This window comes from Hippopotamus amphibius, chromosome 8, assembly GCF_030028045.1.
Source record: "Hippopotamus amphibius kiboko isolate mHipAmp2 chromosome 8, mHipAmp2.hap2, whole genome shotgun sequence".
NCBI lineage: Eukaryota > Metazoa > Chordata > Mammalia > Artiodactyla > Hippopotamidae > Hippopotamus > Hippopotamus amphibius.
In genome coordinates, this window is record NC_080193.1 from 20,094,701 (window position 1) to 20,113,379 (window position 18,679).

The 18,679-nt window shown below is 39.4% G+C and overlaps 1 protein-coding gene across 6 annotated transcripts in view; it reads left to right on the top strand.

Moving 5' to 3' along the window:
- KNTC1 (kinetochore associated 1) overlaps positions 1-10,847 on the top strand; it is a 71,966-nt gene extending 61,119 nt beyond the window's left edge. For all 6 annotated transcript variants that reach the window (XM_057746381.1, XM_057746385.1, XM_057746384.1 and 3 more), the window contains 9 exons: positions 522-617; positions 972-1,028; positions 3,741-3,795; positions 3,877-3,940; positions 4,507-4,636; positions 5,704-5,793; positions 6,252-6,397; positions 7,187-7,277; positions 8,665-10,847. In XM_057746381.1, the coding sequence (XP_057602364.1) occupies positions 522-617; positions 972-1,028; positions 3,741-3,795; positions 3,877-3,940; positions 4,507-4,636; positions 5,704-5,793; positions 6,252-6,397; positions 7,187-7,277; positions 8,665-8,685 (750 nt within the window). In that variant the 3' untranslated portion in view covers positions 8,686-10,847. The remainder of the gene's footprint in view (positions 1-521; positions 618-971; positions 1,029-3,740; positions 3,796-3,876; positions 3,941-4,506; positions 4,637-5,703; positions 5,794-6,251; positions 6,398-7,186; positions 7,278-8,664) is intronic.
- Positions 10,848-18,679: the final 7,832 nt, after the last annotated feature.

Below are 18,679 nucleotides of genomic sequence, written 5' to 3' on the forward strand. Positions count from 1 at the left end.
GCTTCCCGACTTTCCCGTCCTGGCAAGTGACAAGGCAACTTTGAAGCCCCCTTACCTCTCTCCCTGAAAGCCTGAGGCCTGAAGCCATCACTACCTACTGGAGGGAATACTTTTATAATCCCTCCCCAAGGCCTGCCTGTCCTCATCTAGACAGACTGTCCCTGTGCACGGAGTGCTGTTTCTCTTCCTTCTAGTTACCGGTGGGAATGTAGTCTCTGAGGCAGTTGGAGCCCAGGGTAGGAAGGGTGTGGGGCCAACAGGCCAACTGTTCTAGGACCAAAGAAACAAAGAGGGGAGAAGGGGGAGCCTGAGATGCTGTGTGTGAGTCCGTAACAGCAAAAAAGAAAAATAATAGTTTTTTTTTTTCTTTCCCTAGAGAGAGGACGGCCTTCATTGAAATTAGACAATAGACACACCTTGACTATAGCATGTTTTGTCTTCAGCTGCCCTACCTTTTCCAAAGGTGGTTTGATTTACTGGTGTCTTGAAACAGTATGATTTTTTTTTTTCCCCTGCTTCAGGCGGTAAGGTTGGTGACTGAGCTTTGTCTAGAATACAAAATCTATGACCTGCAGCTTTGGAATGGACTCTTGCAAAAGCTTCTTGGCTTCAGTATGGTAAGTAAGACTCAGTGCCCTAGACTGCAGTATATTTTAAAGGTTTTACACAGCATCTCCTAGACATTTTGCACTGATACCTGTTATTGAACAGATGTATGCTGAAAACACTCTCACTGGCTTCACGCCCAACTTAAAAAACTTGGCATTAGGCCAGAGGAAATGCAAACTCAAAACTGACATAAATTTACTCAATTTCATTGATGTGTGTGAATTTTTAACTGACCATCTCTGGCGGTCCTCATGGCAGATAAATTTTACCAATATTCTTTGTGAAAGTTTAAGAATCCTATAGTTCACATTGGAATTTTCCATTTGGGTGGTCTTCCGAACTTTTGTGTTTTATTTTTTCAGATTCCTTATCTAAGGAAGGTTTTAACAGCCATTTCCAGCATCTGTTCTTTATGGCAGGTATGTAGTTTTCTAAAGAAAATTTTATAGAATTTAATCTTTATGCCCTCCGGCCTTGCGGCTGCTGGGTACACTGAACTAAGTAGTCAGCTCCTCAGTGAAGCTGCAGGATGCCATTCCTTTAAAATAGTGCCTGGACCCGGAATACTCAGCTTGGACGTTGCCTCCTCCAAGAGGCCTCGAGGATCACTTCTCCCAGTTCTCCAGGCCTCATGAATCACATCTTCATTTATGACCTCAAAACACTTTGGCTCAACTCTAACACTGGTCACGGTATAATTTATTTTAATCACACATTCGACTGCCCCCTTGCACTTTGAGAATTCTTAAAGTCAAAGATCGTGTTTTATTCACCTTTTCTAAATTTCATGTGTTGTTCATACACATAATCGCTATATATATGTAATACTTATTTTATGTGTATATAGAAATATATAAATTATTCTTAGTTTAATGAATTAGAACATATACTGAATAAAACATGAAAATTTTCCTTTACCATTTCCCTTCATAATTATCTCCCCAGAAGTGACTACTGTGGACAATTTATTCTGTTTTCTTCTAGAGCTATCCTATTATCATATAAGCAGATGTGTGTGTGTGTATACATGCATGTGTGTGTTGTGTGTGTGTGTGTATTCATTTTTGTACATATAAATGCAATCACATTCTAGACAAAGTATTTTTTTTTCACATAACAATAGTATCTTGGAGATTGTTTCATATCAGCATATATAGATCTTTTTTTTTTTATTGAGATATAATTCACACATAAAATTACCCTTTTAAAGTGTACAGTTAGGTGGCTTTTGGTATATTCACAAAGTGTGTTACCATCACCACCATCTAACTCTAGAACATTTTCTTCACCCTGAAAACATACCATGTATCTATCAGTGATCATTCGTTCCCTCTTCCCCCCTCCCTCCAGCCCCTGATAACCACTAGACTGCTTTCTGTCTCTATGAATTTATCTGTTCTGGACATTTCATATCAATGGAGTCCTACACTATGTGGCCTTTTGTGTCTTTTTCACTTACCATAATGTTTTCAAGGTTCAGCTGCATTATCATCGCATGTATCAGTGCATCATTCCTTTCTATTGCTAAATAATGTTCCATCATACGGCAAGACCACGTTTTATTTATCCATTCATCACTTGGTGGGTATTCGGGTTGGTTCCACTTTTTGGTTATTATGACTAATACTGCTCTGTGAACATTTGTGTATAAGTGAACACACGTTTTTGTTTCTCTTGAGTGTGTACCTAAGAGTGGAATTATTGGGTCTTACACTATGTTTAATCTTTGGAGGTATTTCATTATTTTTAACTCAATTATTCTGTAAAATATAGAATAAGATATATCATAAATTACTGAACCACTCTCCTATTGATGGAAGTTTATGTGTTGCCTTATTCACTTCTTGAAATTATTTCTCTCCTTCCCCCTTTCCTATGGTTCTAGCACAATGTCTGACGCATAATAGATTTAGTATAAATTTTGTTTTCTGAGTTGAGTTCTGACACTTTTTTCCCAAATGCAACAATAATGAATCATGAAAAAATACACAGACCCCAATGTTCATAGCTGTTTACAGTAGCAAAGATATGGAAGCAATCTAAATGCCCATCAACAGATGAATGGATAAAGATGATGTGGTGGATAGATAGATGATAGATACATGGATGGATGGATAGATAGATAGAAAGAAAGGAAGGATGGAATACTACTCAGCCATAAACAAAGAGTGAAATTTTACCATTTGCAGTAACATGAAAGGACCTAAAAAATATTATGCTTAATGAAGAAAGTCAGAGAAAGACAAATACTGTGTAATATCACTTATATGTGGAACCTAAAAAAATAATACAAATGAATATATATATATATAAAACAGAAACAGACTCGCAGACAGAGAAAACAAGTGTTACCAGAGGGAAGAGGGAAGCAGGGAGGGGCACGCTAGGGGTATGGGATTAAGAGATACAAACTACTATGTATAAAACAATAAGCAATAAGGATGTGGTATAAAGCACAGGAATTAATAGCCATTATCTTATATAACTTTTAGTGGAGTATAAACTGTAAAAGTACTGAATCACTGTGCTATACACCTGAAACAGTTTCAACAAAATATTGTAAATCAACTATACTTCAATTTTTAAAAATATAAATAAATAAGGATATTTTGCAGAGCAAAACATAATAATAATGAATCAGCCAAGATTATATGTTAATATCTTGAAATATACAGTTATGAAGAAAATTCTTCTAGAATCTTGATGATCTAGAACAGGGAGATATCAACTTCTGATTTTGATCTTAACATTAAGAATATGAGCTCTAAAACAGACTCACAGTTATACAAAACAAACTAATGGTTACCAAAGGGGATAGGGAAAGGAGGAGGGACAAATTAGGGGTATGGGATTAAGAGATACAAACTACTGTGTGTAAAATAGGTAAGCAACAAGGGTATCTCATATATCAAGGGCATTATAGTCGTTATAATAACATAATGGAGTATAATCTGCAAAAACACAGAATCTGTATGTGCTACACCAAAACTAATATAATCAGTCAATTCTGCTTCAATCAAAAGTAAAATAATTATTGAGGTACAAAAAGAATATAAGCTCTAAGTGTATATATTTCTGTGAGTGCAAAATAAAGAAGTTCACAAGATTCTTCAATATCCTTGTTTCCTCAGGTTCCCTACTTCAGCAGAGCCTGGCAGCGTGTGGTTCAGATACCACTGCTTTCAGGTACCTTTCTCCCCTGACACATTGACAGTAGCATTTTATAGCTGTGTTCATAGACACATTATTGTTCATTTTTATTTTCAGCATCCTGTCCTTTGAGCCCCAACCAGCTGTCAGATTGTTGTGAGAGTCTCATCGCTGTTCTAGAGTAAGTAAAATATTTGTTTTCCTACACACACCCCAATCAGATTTGTTGCTTATAAAATTGCTTTCTAATAAACGCTCCTTTTGAGTCATTCTTTTTTCTTGGGAAGTTAAGCATACCACTTGATTTGAAAATAAAATATCTATTATTTTTACAATGTCTACTTTCCACGTGCAGTGCTACTAGGGAACTTATATTTGATATGCATTCTCTAAAATCTGTATCATTTTAACATACGTATAGAGTATACGTATAGAGTACCTTTTGTGACTACCATAAATCATAGTGTTGTCTCACAGGTTTTGAGTTTTCTAAGTATCCGTCTTCAGCCATGTATAGACAATTATAGCTGCAGTCAGAAGTCTGTGTTCCTGTAGATCCAGTCATATTCCACGAAGGATGTCATAAAAGGCTTGAGTTACTCATTACTAGGCATACATTATACACCAGCACTTTAAAGTTTAAAACTATTGAAAGCATAGACAGGTAACCACTGTGGAAAACTAGGAAGGCCAGTATAATCTAGTGAGTATGAGAGGTTATTAACTAATTAATGTGCTCTCTTGAAGATGTCCAGTTTCAGATGATCTTGACCTGATCAGAGTGGCCAGGCAGTATGTCCAGTTAGAGCTTCCTGCTTTTGCATTAGCCTGTCTAATGCTCACACCCCACTCGGAAAAAAGGCAGCAGGAAATAAAGGTATCTTGCAAATTATTCCTCAGGGGCCGCCAAGGATGTGGACGGTCTCAGCTTGCATGTCCGCTGCAAAAGGCTGTACTTTCTTTTCACCAAACCTGTAAAGCATGAGTGGGGTGGAAGATTTGTGTGGGGGTCTAGTGGGAGGTAAGACTGAAAGTCAGATGGAAGTTTGTCTGAGGAATGCCTTAAGAGGAGTTTATTCTTTATCAGTGGGGAACAGTGAATTTTCCTGCAAGAGTAAAGTGAAATGATCAGGCAGTATTCTAGAAGGAATAATCCACGTGGGCTTGATCGGAAGAGAGAGGGGGCGAGAAGTGAAACTCCTGGGAATTAGTGCATTTTTACAGGAATTTATTTCCCTTGATTCGTATCCAGCCACCTTGTGGCTATGCAGGGGAAGCTTGAGGGGTAAGTGCCCAGAGTAGGGTGGTGGCAGCAGAAATGAACTAGGTGGAGAGGATGCAGCTTGACTTGGTGATTAGATGTGGGAGATAAAAGGGAGAAGAGTCAGGTTGTGTGTGGGTGTCTAACAAAGGCACCATGAGCGTTCTGAGGACAGAACTTTTAAAAATAACTCCCATCCCCTTTATACTATAGAATAAATAGAAGAAAGCATTTTGAAATGTTTTACAATTCTTTCCTCACGGGTAGATAAGCCAGTACATAGAGATCTATATAAACGAACACGCATGCTTTTTTCTTGTCACTTGCTCTATTCGTTGCATTTTTTCAGAGCCATCTGTGCCTATCTTTGACTTTGTTCATTTTTGACTATTCTTAAACTCATCCGTTGATGCTTTTCAGCGTTTCAGTATTTAAATAGATTCGTTTTGGCACTTAGAATGACAAAATGCTTATTGAACAACTCTTTGCTGTTGAAATAGGTATTTGTAAAATGCTTTTTTCCTTTATTTCAATAATTTTTGTTGTTGTTGATAGAGGCAGTCTTTCCTATAATAGATATGCTTGAAGATATTTCAAATTTAAAAATGAAAACCTTCCAGGTTTGACAGAAATTAGTAGTAATTATACTTTTCCATTCATTATGTTTTGATTTTTTTCTCTAGAATTTTCTGGGCTCCTGTGACCCTCAAATCATTTTACAGCAGTTAGAGGAGCATATGAACACTGGCCAGCTGGCAGGGTTTTCACATCAAGTAAGAGGCAATTTCCTCTCCCTTTTCTTATGAAAAACTTGATATTAGAAGGTAATAAATTTACCCCAAACCAAGATTAAGCTGAAAACTTACTATCTCAATCTGTTTGTTAATATATACAATTATTTTGCTTTCATTAAAGCCTCAGTAAATTTTTAAAAAGCAGGCTGTCCTGTTTACTGCTGTGCTCAGTGAAAAATCTGTAGCCTTCAAAGCTTGTCATTGTGAATAGGTTTCCTCGTAAAAAGTCCCAAAGTGCTTAGCAGCAACTTTTAATGTATTCACTGTCTGCTGAAATGGACCAAAGCAGTGCCCCTCCCCCATGCCCACCCCCTCGAAAAGGAGGCTTAGTCACAATGTGATGATAATTTAACTTCTACTTGTCAGAAATGTTTTGATATTGAATAGGATGTGGCATCTAACACATTTTGCATATGGTGACACCTGTCATTCTGTAGATTAGAAGTCTGGTGCTGAATAATATCATAGATAAGAAGGAGTTTGGGATTTTGGCAAAGACAAAATACTTCCCACTGTTGAAATCACTTATTATGGATACCAGCAACATCACTGAATTAGTGAACTATTTGGCAAATGAGTTAAGGTAAGTTAATAAAATTTTTTAAAAAACAACCTAATGTAGAAATTCCTTAAAATCTATCTTTACTTTGGATAAAAATATCAAATAGTTTTATAATTATTTGATTGTAATTAAAGGCTCCAAATATTAAGTTGTAGCGTCACTACTGTGCTACTATCACATACTCAGAGGTTAGTTGTCTTGTAACCAGATCTCTTGGAACATGAATTTGGAATCAGACAATCAATCAAGCTGCCTGAACTCTCAAAACAGGTGTCTCACAGTCCTGCTTTAAAACCCTGCGTTACAACTCTACTCCTTAGACACCTGACCAGAGAGAATCGATAGCTGTATGTAGCATAATTTTTGCTAAGCTTGATCATCTAATTTTTTAGCACCCACAAGTTTAGAAATAGTAAGCTTCCTAAGATAGGGTTGGGAGGGGATTTGGAGAGTAAAATGAAGGGCGAAATGGGCTGGCACTGAAGAAAGGGAAAGCTCAGTCAGGATTGAAATATTTCCCAGTCCATCCCTACTTTTTTTCTAACTGTGCCAGTCCCTGGGAGAGGTCCCTTTCTCAGTGCCGCGCTGTGGATTTCTTTCTGCTTGTTTACCACTTGTGATCCAACCATAATTGCAGGTTGTCATTTATGAACAAGTAGTATATTTTTAGGTAAAATTGATATATAATCAGCTGCACATACTTCATGTGATAATTTTGATATATGTACACAGCTGTGAAGCCATCACCATGGCAAACGTAGTTATCACCCCCACGCTTTCCTCATGCCCCTCTTCTTTCTGATTTCATAGTTTAAATGAAGCGTCCATCTTTGTAACTGAATATTACAAGCATTGTGGGAAACCTGTACCACCAGATGCCACTCCCGGTGAAATTCTGAAGGTAAATCTGGCCCAGTTATGGGTTCTAACCTGACACCATTTCTATGTCTAGGGTCTTGAAATCAAGCCAACCTGTTCAGGAGATAAATGTATTTTTATGCATGACTGCATGTATTTTTATATTTCACTTTTTGTCTGAGAGGGCCCCAGACCAAGAATCACGAGGCCTGGGTTCCACTCTCAACTGTGCAGAGAAGCAGCCACGTGGCCTCGGGCCAGGCACTGCACCCGGGCGGCCTGCAGTTTTCAGATCTGGCCCTCGCGGCTTTTCGCTGCTCTCCAGCATCACGACTCCTCATGAAGTCTTGTTTTTACTACAGAAGCAAGTGACAAACTAAATTCTAGTTTATTTATGTATTTATGTATTTATTTATTTTTGGCCACACTGCATGGCTTGCAGGATCTTAGTTCCCCAACCAGGGATTGAACGCGGGCCCATGGCAGTGAAAGCGCTGAGTCCTAACCACTGGACCACCGGGGAATTCCCTGACAAGCTAAATTTTAAAGGGCATTGATTAGTTGTGCTTGAATATTCATTGCTTTCATTCCTTCCTCTTTAATTAGCTAAGACATATACGTTGACTATAAAAAAACAAAAAGAAATATGGAAGAACAAAAATAATCACAAAAAAACTGATCACTTGAAATCTCAGTAACCAGAGAGAAGGTCACTGTTAACATTTTGGTATACATTCTTCCAAATGTTTTTGTGTATAAAATATGCATGTAGATCACTTTTATTCCTGTTCTGAACTTAAATATAAGCTAAAGATTTTAATTTGATCATATTTTCATAGTTTTAATAAATGTAATTAAGTTATTAGTGGTTTTTTCTTTCCTTGGTGCAGATCAGAAGTATTAAAATAAGCCTACATTTTGTTAACATCCATTAATAACTTCCCTTCAGGGCTTCCTAGGTGGCGCAGTGGTTAAGAATCCGCCTGCCAATGCAGAGGTCACGGGTTCGATCCCAGCTCCAGGAAGATCCCACATGCCACGGAACAACTAAGCCCGTGTGCCAAAAAATAAATAAATAAAAATGAGAAAAAAAAAAAAATAATAACTTCCCTTCACTTCCAGTCTGTTGTGCCCGATGGCATAGGTTACTTTTTTCAAAAAGGAAGAATATTGATTCAGGAGACAGATTTGTGGCCCTTAAAATGTATCTGTTTTTCTCCAATCATATCTGTCTAAAATGCAAAATAATCTCATATGTAAATTTTTAGCAATACAGTTGTCTTAAGTTCTACTGTCTAAAATGCAAAATAATCTCATATGTAAATTTTTAGCAATACAGTTGTCTTAAGTTCTATAGTTTATCAAACCATTTTCTATTTAAAAAACTAAGTGACACTCATAAAAATGCTTCTGTGTTTCTTCCCATTTAGGTCTTTCTTAATGGATCATAATAGATCATCAAAGCCTTTTTCAAGAAGAAGAAGAGGAAGTTTGGAATCTATTAACTGACCCTATTTATTACAGTGTTTAAATTGTGCAATCTGCATGCAATAGCTATTGTCAAATGTCTGCCGAGAAGTAATAACTAAGATGCTTAATAAAAAGAACTGTCTCATAAAGAACTCATATCCCAAATTAATAAATCTTTTGTTTCCCAGTGTCAAGTATAACTTATAGAGACTATCAATTTTTTGCACTCTGTATGAAGGAAAGTATTTTGCTCCCCCCGTAAGAAAAGCAACCACTTATATCCTATTTCTTCTACCTATATAGATGAGAATATCAGTCTTTTTAATGTCATTCTAGTAAATATGTGTTTAATCTTTGCTGCAGAGCATATCCGTCAGTGGCCAGCCAGAAATACAGAAACCTCTCTAGGTAGTTGAAGCAGAGAAGAATTGAGGATCAGAAATTGGTTACAAAGGTGTCAAGAGGATTGAAAGACAAAAGGGGGATGAAGAGGGGGTGCTGGAGGAGCTAAAGGGGAGGGGCTGTTCCCCTAACATCAGAAGCTGCTTTGGGGACTTCCCTGGTGGTGCAGTGGTTAAGACTCCGCACTCCAAATGCAGGGGGCCCAGGTTCGATCTCTGGTCAGGGAACTAGATCCCATACACATGCCACAACTAAAAGTTTGCATTCCACAGCTAAGAAGCCCTAGAACTGCCACTAGGGATCCTGTGAGCTGCAACTAAGACGCAGCGGAACCAAATAAATAAATTTTTTTTTCTTTCTTTCTTTCTTTTTTTTTTAAAGCTGTTTGCCTCTGAGTTGGGGGTGCGGCTGTTCCGGAGGCCTAGCCTCCTCCCCTCATTGCTCCTCAGCTAGCGCTGCCACTGCCAAGCCACCTCCAGAAGGGAAAGGAAGCAGTGTTTTACTTTCTGCAACCTTCTAATTCTCGTGCCAGTGCCAAGCAATGACAGGACTGAACACAAGCCATCTGGCAAGGAGTCTGGGAGACGCAGTCTGCAGGCTGTAAGCCCCCACCCGGCAGCACAGGGCAGGACGGAGGCTGGCCTGGAAGGGCGGTGTGGAGCTGAAAGCCTACAGCCGGGACCCAGCGCACAGAAACGTTAATCACACCTCTAGCCTGCCTTTGTATGTAGTCTTTTGCTCTACTTGTGAATAAACTGAATTCAATAATACTAGAACTCATTTGCCTTTCTTTTTTCCTGTTGAGAAAAATATTGTTTCTCTACAGGAAACTTGGCGTAATATGATTAAAATCATGGATTTTTGGGTAAAAAACAAGTTGGGGTTCAACCTCTGGCTCACACACCTAGCTGTGTGATCCTGGACAAGTTATATAACATCTCAAAGCCTTAATCCCCTCATCTGTAAACCTCCTAGTTGCAGGAGGTGTAGATGGTCACCCACTTGTTCTCTTCTGGAAATTTACACCGATATTTTTCACAAAGCTTTTTCCATATTTGGAGTTATTTCCTTAAGATATGTTCCCAGGAACAGATTTACCAGATCAAAGGGAATTGACTGTGCTGTGTGGCTTGGAGGATCTTAGTTCCCTGACCAGGGACTGAACCCGTGCCCCCTGCAGTGGAAGCTCAGAGCCCTAATCACTGCACTGCCAGGGAAGTCCCTAAAGGACATTTTACAGACTAGGTGCAAGTTGCCAAACTGCATGCATTTTGAAAGGTCTTCACAGAAGCCTATTCCTACTAGAAACATGAATGTCTGCTTTACTGTAGGCTTCCCAATGTTGGGCAGTCTTATTTTTTAAACTTTTTGCTAATTTGATAGGTGAAAATAGTGTCTCAGTATTTACATTTTATTTCTTTAATATCTATGTGATTGAACCTTACGAAAACTAACTATAAGGCTGAGATCACACATAAAAGCCTGTGATTCTATTCTTGGGCACAAATGTGCAAGGAATGAAAGGGTCAAGTGGTGGCACTAGAAGGTAACAAATGGAAATGAACCTTCCGCTTCGGGGACTCCAGCTGGGCTAAAAAGGAGTTCTCTCCCAGTCTTAGCACTGCTTTCATTGTTCACAATAAAGTTCTAGATGTTAACTAGATTTATTGTGATCATTTCATCACATATACAAATATTGAATCATGTTGTACACCTGAAACTGATGTTATATGTCAATTAACCCTCAATACAATAAAAAACGTTTTTTTTGACTGTGTTGAATCTTCATTGCTGTGCACGGGCTCTCTCTAGTTGTGATCAGCAGGGGCTACTCTTCGTTGTGGTGCTCGGGCTTCTCATTGCGGTGCCTTCTCTTTTTGAGGAGCACGGCCTTCAGTAGTTGCAGCACGCAGGCTCAGTAGTTGTGGTGCTTGGGCTTAGTTGCTCTGGGGCATGTGCCATCTTCCCAGACCAGGGATCAAACCCATGTCCCCTGCATTGGCAGGCAGATTCTTAACCACTGCGCAACCAGGGAGGTCCCCAAAATAATTTTAGATTAGAAAACATCAAATAAATTAGTGGAAGAGCAAGTTCTAATAGGTAACGGGTTGGCTTTTGATATGCCAAAGATATAGATTTTTGGAATATAAATATATTTGAATTTAAGTTCAAATACATGATTAGCCAGGGTCCTTTTTGTTACATTTTTATTAGCCATGATCATTTTTATTTTTCCACTATTGTCTCCGTACAGCCGCGCTCCATTCCCTTCCCTAAGTATATTCTTAAAACATAAGCCCGATCTCATCATGTCCTGCTTCACACTTCTTACTGGCTCCCCCTGTCACTTAACATAAAATCCAAGTTGCCAACTGAGGCACGCTGGCACCTTTGCTCAAATTAGAAACAAAGATCTTGGTGAAATAAAAATTCACATTATGGGAATTCCCTGGTGGTCCAGTGCTTAAGACTCCACACTTCCACTGCAGGGGGTGCAGGGTCCATCCCTGGTTGGGGAACTAAGATCCTACATGCAGCATGGCACAACAAAAAAAATTTAATTAATTAATTAAGTACATTTTAAGACACGAAAAATTTGAAACTTTTTCTCTGTTTTGGCCTCTTTAGTGTGCATTGTGCATCTGTATTACCCATAACCAGACCTCCCCTATGGCAGAAATACCCACTCAGTCAGAAAGCTCAATTTTTCTTCTGGCACGAGCCATGTAACTCCTTAGAAGATACCATTCCTTTCTCAATCCTATAAAGGGTCACGATGACCCACTACTTGCCTTGTATGTGCAGACATCTTTGGTGACCACTATGTAAAATGCCAATATATTGGTTCCCTTGGAAAGATTGGTACAGGGCTTCCCTGGTGGTGCAGTGGTTGAGAATCTGCCTGCCAATACAGGGGACACGGGTTTGATCCCTGGTCTGGGAAGATCCCACATGCTGTGGAGCAACTAAGTCCGTGTGCCATAACTACTGAGCCTGCGTTCTAGAGCCTGAGAGCCACAACTATTGAGCTCATGTGCCACAACTACTGAAGCTCTTACGCCTAGAGCCCATGCTCCGCAAGAAGAGAAGCCACCACAATAAGAAGCTCACGCACCACAACGAAGAGTATCCCCCACTCTCCGCAACTAGAGCAAGCCCATGCACAGCAACGAAGACCCAATGCGGCCAATAAATAAACTTAAAAAAAAAAAAAAAGATTGGTGCAGGGACTTCCCTGGTGGTCCAATGGTTAAGAATCCGCCTTCCAATGCAGGGGATGTAGGTTCAATCTCTGGTAGAGGAACTAAGAGTCTACATGCGACAGGCAACTAAGCCCACGTGCCACAACTGAGATCTGATGCAGCCAAATTAAATATTAAAAAAAAAAAGATTGATGCAGAACAGACTGGTCAGAGGACCTGGGGAGATACTGGGCCGCACCTAATGGAAGTTCTTAGCTTAAATACTTATGACTTTACTAATATTACTAGCTATATTTCTTGTATTCTGCCTATTTTACAAGATTATTATTTCTTGTATTACCAAATGTGTGACTGGGCCTCATAAAATTAATGATGGGGCTTCCTAAGTGGCGCAGTGGTTAAGAATCTGCCTGCCAATGCAGGGGACACGGGTTTGATCCCTTCTCTAGGAAGATCCCACATGCCGCAGAGCAACTAAGCCTGTGCACCACAACTACTGAGCCTGCACTTTAGAGCCTGTGAGCCACAACTATTGAGCCCACGTACTGCAACTACTGAAGCCCACATGCCTAGAGCCTGTGCTCCGCAGCAAGAGAAGCCGCGGCAATGAGGAGCCCACACACCACAACGAAGAGTAGCCCCCACTCACCGCAACTAAAGAAAACCTGCGTGCAGCAATGAAGACCCAACACAGCCAATAAATTAATTAATTAATTTTAAAAAATTAATGATGACTAGGTGACTTAATCCAAAATATAGTTCTATAAGATGAATGATTGTAACAGTGTAGATCTAGATATGGGAAGAAGCAACAAGAAGAAACCATTTCTTGGACCATAACAGACCAGTAGGACAGGTAGTCCAGAGGCGTTTGGTTACAGTTAACAGGGCCTTGCCCAGTAATAGCACATTGAGTGGCCATCAATGAAATGCTCGCCTGACCTGGGAACAAGCATTCATAGTACCATGGGACAAATTGTTCACAAAATGCCTCCCAAACCTTGGTTGCAATTAAGACTGAAAGGAAGGTGTTATAAAGAATGATGCCCACCATCCAATTCTATAAGAATCAAGTCATTAGCTGCTGTAGTCACTGACCTACAATACACCCTGAAAGATGGCGATGAGTCACTGTGTGCCCTGGGAAAACTGGCAGAACTGGCCCTCAAATAGATATTTTCAGGAGAGAATTTTGTGAACCCAGTTTCTTGCATCTTCCCATACTTGGAAAAGCACTAAAACCACTAAGATGTCTCTTCCCGGTGACTCGCAGCAACCTTCTACCAAGATGTGTGCTTGGCTGCACGTACCCCTTCACCAAAATCACGTGTATACTAACCTCCCCCTTTACCTCTTCAGAACAGTCCTCAGAGCTCTCTGAGACATGTCCCAGCTTATCATCCTCAGGTTGGCTCGAGTAAAACTTTTCACTTTTTTTTTTTCCTCTGATGTGGACCATTTTTAAAGTCTATTCAATTTGTTACAATCTTGCTTCTGATTTTTCTTTTATGTTTTGCCTTTTTGGTCTAGAGGCATGTGGGATCTTAGCTCCCCGACCAGGGATCGAACCTGCACCACCTGCATTGGAAGGTGAAGTCTTAACCACTGGACCACCAGGGAAGTCCCTTCATTTCTTACTTAGATGGACTATGGATTAATTTTTTTTTCCTCAACACTCCCTAGGAAGATTTTCTATAAAAAGATTCTCCTCTCCATAGATCTATCGGAAAAAGGCACCCCCTGTGGAGGGCCACATTTTTTAAAGCACTGAGTTTAAAACATGGATCTCATTGATGGAATGCATTTCTGGGTTGACATAATTTAAAGTCATATGGTGGAAGTGAGTATGTGCTGTGATGTAATCACATTTAAAACTCTGTTTACATGTATAAACATAAAAGAGTTCTAATTTCTGCTTTTTGAAAATTACTAATTTGGTAATTTGGGGGGTGCTACATATTTCAAGAAAGATAAAATAACATAAAAATAAGAATAAATAAAAACTGTAGCACTCAGTGCTACCTGCCCATCCATACCATGGCTTAGAAGTGAATCCAGCCCACCTGCCTTTCCAACCTCAGTTCCTACCACTCTCCCCTTTTCTCTGGCCACCCTCTCCCATCCCCAGTCACATGCTAGGGCATGGACTTCCTTCTCAAAACTATTCAAAGGTATCTTTGTTGCCTTCTTTATCGATTGTCTCACTATGCATTATTTTGTCCCCAAACCTCAGAGCCGTGCCTCACGTAGTAGACTCTTCATACGTATGTCTGAGATGCATGAATTTCAGCTACTAATTTTTCAGGGTAAATTTCCTTCCTTGAATGTCTCATGGTCACAGGAACAAATGAAGGAAACTTGTTACACATTAAAAAAAAAAGAGGAATTTAGCAACAACTAAATAAGTAAAGACTATATTTAATTTTCATGAGTCATGCAGTCTTTCATCATCTCTGACTTGGCATGAGGTGGCTCAATAGCATTGCTTTGACTAGTTGTAGTAGAGAATTTAATTAGTGGGGCACTCTGCTTGCCCTTCCTAGGGATGGAAAAGCTGGTCCCACAAGATGTAGGATAGTCAGTGTTTCTTTCTACTGTTTCTTCTGGGGCCCAGAGATTTGGAATCTACTTCCTGTGCTTATGTAAACACGTTGGACCCCTCCCTTGGGTAGTTTTTGACAACTTATCTTTAAGTAAGAGAATAAGACTAAATAGTTTGGTAATCATGTCTGTCCAGATGGAAGTAGCCAAGTAAGCATACGGATGTGCTTAAGGTAACCAACCGGTTCTTTCTTTTTGAATGTTGATGTATAATAGACTAGCGCCCACCGCCCCCACCCCAGCTTTTTTACTGCATGCCTGTCAGTAAAAAGTTTTTTTAAAATAATTTTTAAAATTTTTATTTATTTATTTATTTGCTGCACTGGGTCTTCGTTGCTGGGCGCGGGCTTTCTCTAGTTGTGGTGAATGGGGGCTACTCTTCCTTGAGGTGCGCAGGCTTTTCATTGAGGAGGCTTCTCTTGTTGTGGAGCACAGGCTCTAGGTATGCAGGCTTCAGTAATTGTGGCACATGGGCTCAATAGCTGTGGCTTGAGGGCTCTAGAGCACAGGCTCCGTAGTCGGGGCACATGGGCTTAGTTTGCTCCGCGGCATGTGGGATCTTCCTGGCCCAGGGATCAAACCCATGTGCCCTACTTTGGCAGGTGGATTCTTAACCACTGTGCCACCTGGGAAGCCCCAGTAAAAACTCTTGAATACACACTCCCAATATATATTCCTTCTGTACAGCTTTTGAAAAGAAGAAATAAGAACACTATTCAATATCTTGTAATAACCTGTAGTGGGAAAGAATCCAAAACTGTACACCTGAAACTAACACAATATTGTAAATCAACTATGGTCAAAGTGAAAAAAGAGGAAGAAATAGAGATTCTAATACTTTCTTCCTACAGCCAATGCACTGTCCCGTGCACACCATTTTGGAAACCACTGGGATAGACAACTTTACTTTGCAATACTCTTGTAATATTGAGGTATAATTTACATACCATAAAGCACATAACTCAAGTTCAAAACCGGGTTACTTTTTACCTATTTCTACATCTGTATAGTGATAATACTAATCAAAATATAGAACATTCTAGCACCCCAGAAGACTACCTTGTGCCCCCTCCCAGAGCATACGCGCGCCCCCCCATTAATAACCACTGTTCTGAGCTCTACCAACATAGATTATTTTAGCTTTACCTGGTTTTGAACTTTATACAAATGGGCTGTTACAGCATCTACTCTAGTCTGAATTCATTACTCAACATTATAAGATTCATCTACATTATTTTGTGTAGCAAGAGTAGTAATTCATTCTTGTGAGTATCCTATTGTATTAATATACGTTAATTTATCCATTCTACTTTTTTTTTTTTGCCTTGCCGAGGGACACGTAGGATCTTAGATCCCCCATCAGGGATTAAACCCACACCCCCTGCGTTGGAACCACAGAGTCTTAACCCCTGGACCGCCCTATCCATTCTACTCTTGACAGATATTTGGGTTATTACCAGTTTTTGGCAATTATGCAGAAAGCTGCTCTGAACACTCCTGTACGTGTCTTTGGTGGACAGAAGCCCTCACTTGACCATGAGTGTATTTCCGGGAGTGGAAGTGCTTTAGTAAATATTGCCAAACAGTCTTGCCAAAGTGGTTTTGCCATCTACACTCCCATCAGCCATGTGTGAGAGAGAGATCGCTTTACATCCTTGACAACATTTTGAATCATCGGTCATTTTAATTTAATTTTAATATTTTTTGTATTTATTTTTATTTTTTAAAATTTTTATTGGAGTATAGTTGATTTACAATGTTGTGTTAGTTTCCAGTGTACAGCAAAGTGATTCAGTTATACATATACATATATTAATTCTTTTTCAGACTCTTTTCTCTCACAGGTTATCACAGAATATTGAGTATAGTTCCCTGTGCTATGCGGTAGGTCCTTGTTTATTACCTGTCTTATATACAGTAGTGTGTGTATGTTAATCCCAAGCTCCTGATTTATCCCTCCCCTCCCTGTTTCCCCTTTGGAAACCATATGTTTGTTTTTGTATCTGTAAATCTGTTTCTGTTTTGTAAATAAGCTCACCTGTATCATTTTTTAAAGAACTTTTATTGAGATATAATTGACATACAATAAACTACATATATTTAAAGTGTACAATTTGATTTTATTTTCTTATTAGTAATATATATATAGCAATCCCTATCTCCCTCACTTGTATCATTTTTTTAAAATTTATTTATTTATTTATTGGGTTGTACCGGATCTTAGTTTTGGCATTTGGGATCTTCGTTGCAGCATGTGGGATCTTAGTTCTCCGACCAGGGATCAAACCCAGGCCCCCTGCACTGGGAGCACAGAGTCTTAACCACTGGGCCGCTAGGGAAGTCCCTTATATCATTTTTAAAAATTAGATTCCACATATGAGTGATAGCATGTGATATTTGTCTTCCTGTGTCTGACTTAGTTCACTTAGTATGATAATCTCTAGGTCCATCCATGTTGCTGCAAATGGCATTATTTTGTTCTTTTTTATGGCTGAGTAATATTCTGTTGCCTATATGTACCACATCTTCTTTATCTATTCCTCTGTAGATGGACATTTAGGTTGCTTCCATGTGTTGGCTGTTGTAAATAGTGCTGCAATGAACATTGGAGTGCACGTATATCAGTCCTTTTAATTTTAGCCATTCTAGTGGGAGACCTTACAATACTCTTGTTGAAGGGGGAAAAAAAGGCCAGGACAAACATCCTGTCTTCCATTCTGGCTTATCTCCTCCCCCACCCCTGACTTGAGATTTGTGGATGAGCTGAATGCACAGTATACCTGAAAATCTCAGAATCCAGTGTCCATCACGCTATGTGATCTCAACTGAGATGCAGAGCAAAATTCTAAATCTTAACCCACAACAGCTAAATCTTACCATAAACTTGACAAAAGATTAGAGAGCTACAAAATGGGTTTTTTCTTTCTTTCTGGCACTCTTTACATATTCAACAGCAACCAGAAAACAAGGGTTTGTGCTTCTAGAACAACCAAGGCTGAATGTTTTCTAAAGGAAATGAAGACATTTCTAGAGCAATTTCTCTCTTTGAACTCTCCTTCCAATGTCCATAGGACCCAAGAATATAAACTCTAAACTGACTTTCCATTAGTAAGTAATCCTACAGCTTAAAAAAGAAAAAAAAAGCCTTTATTGACATATAGTTCACATACCATACAATTCATATATTTAAAGTATACAATTCAATAGTTTTGAGTATATTCACAAATATATACAACCATCATCACAATCCATTTTTTAAACATGTATTTATTTATTTATTGGCTGTACTGGATCTTCGTTGCTGTGCGCGGGCTTTCTCTAGTTGCCGTGAGAGGGGGCTACTCTTCTGGTTGGTGGGAGAGATTCTCATGTGCTTCTCATTGAGGTGGCTTCTCTTGTTGTGGAGCATGGGCTCTAGGTGTGCAGGTTTCAGTAGTTGCAGCATGCAGGCTCAGTAGTTGTGGCTCTCAAGCTCTAGAGCACAGGCTCAGTAGTTGTGGTGCACGGGCTTTGTTGCTCCTTGGCATGTGGGAATCTTCCCGGATCAGAGTCGATTTTAGAACATTTTTCCATCACCTCTAAAAGAAACTCCATACCCTTAAGCTACCATTCCCCTATTCCCCCCCAAGCAACCACTAATCTACTCCCTGTTTCTGTGGATTTGCCTATTCTGGACATTTCCTATAAATGGAATCATACAATATGTGGCCTTCTGTGGCTGCAAGATTCATCCATGCTGTAGCGTGTATCAGCACTCCATTCCTTTATA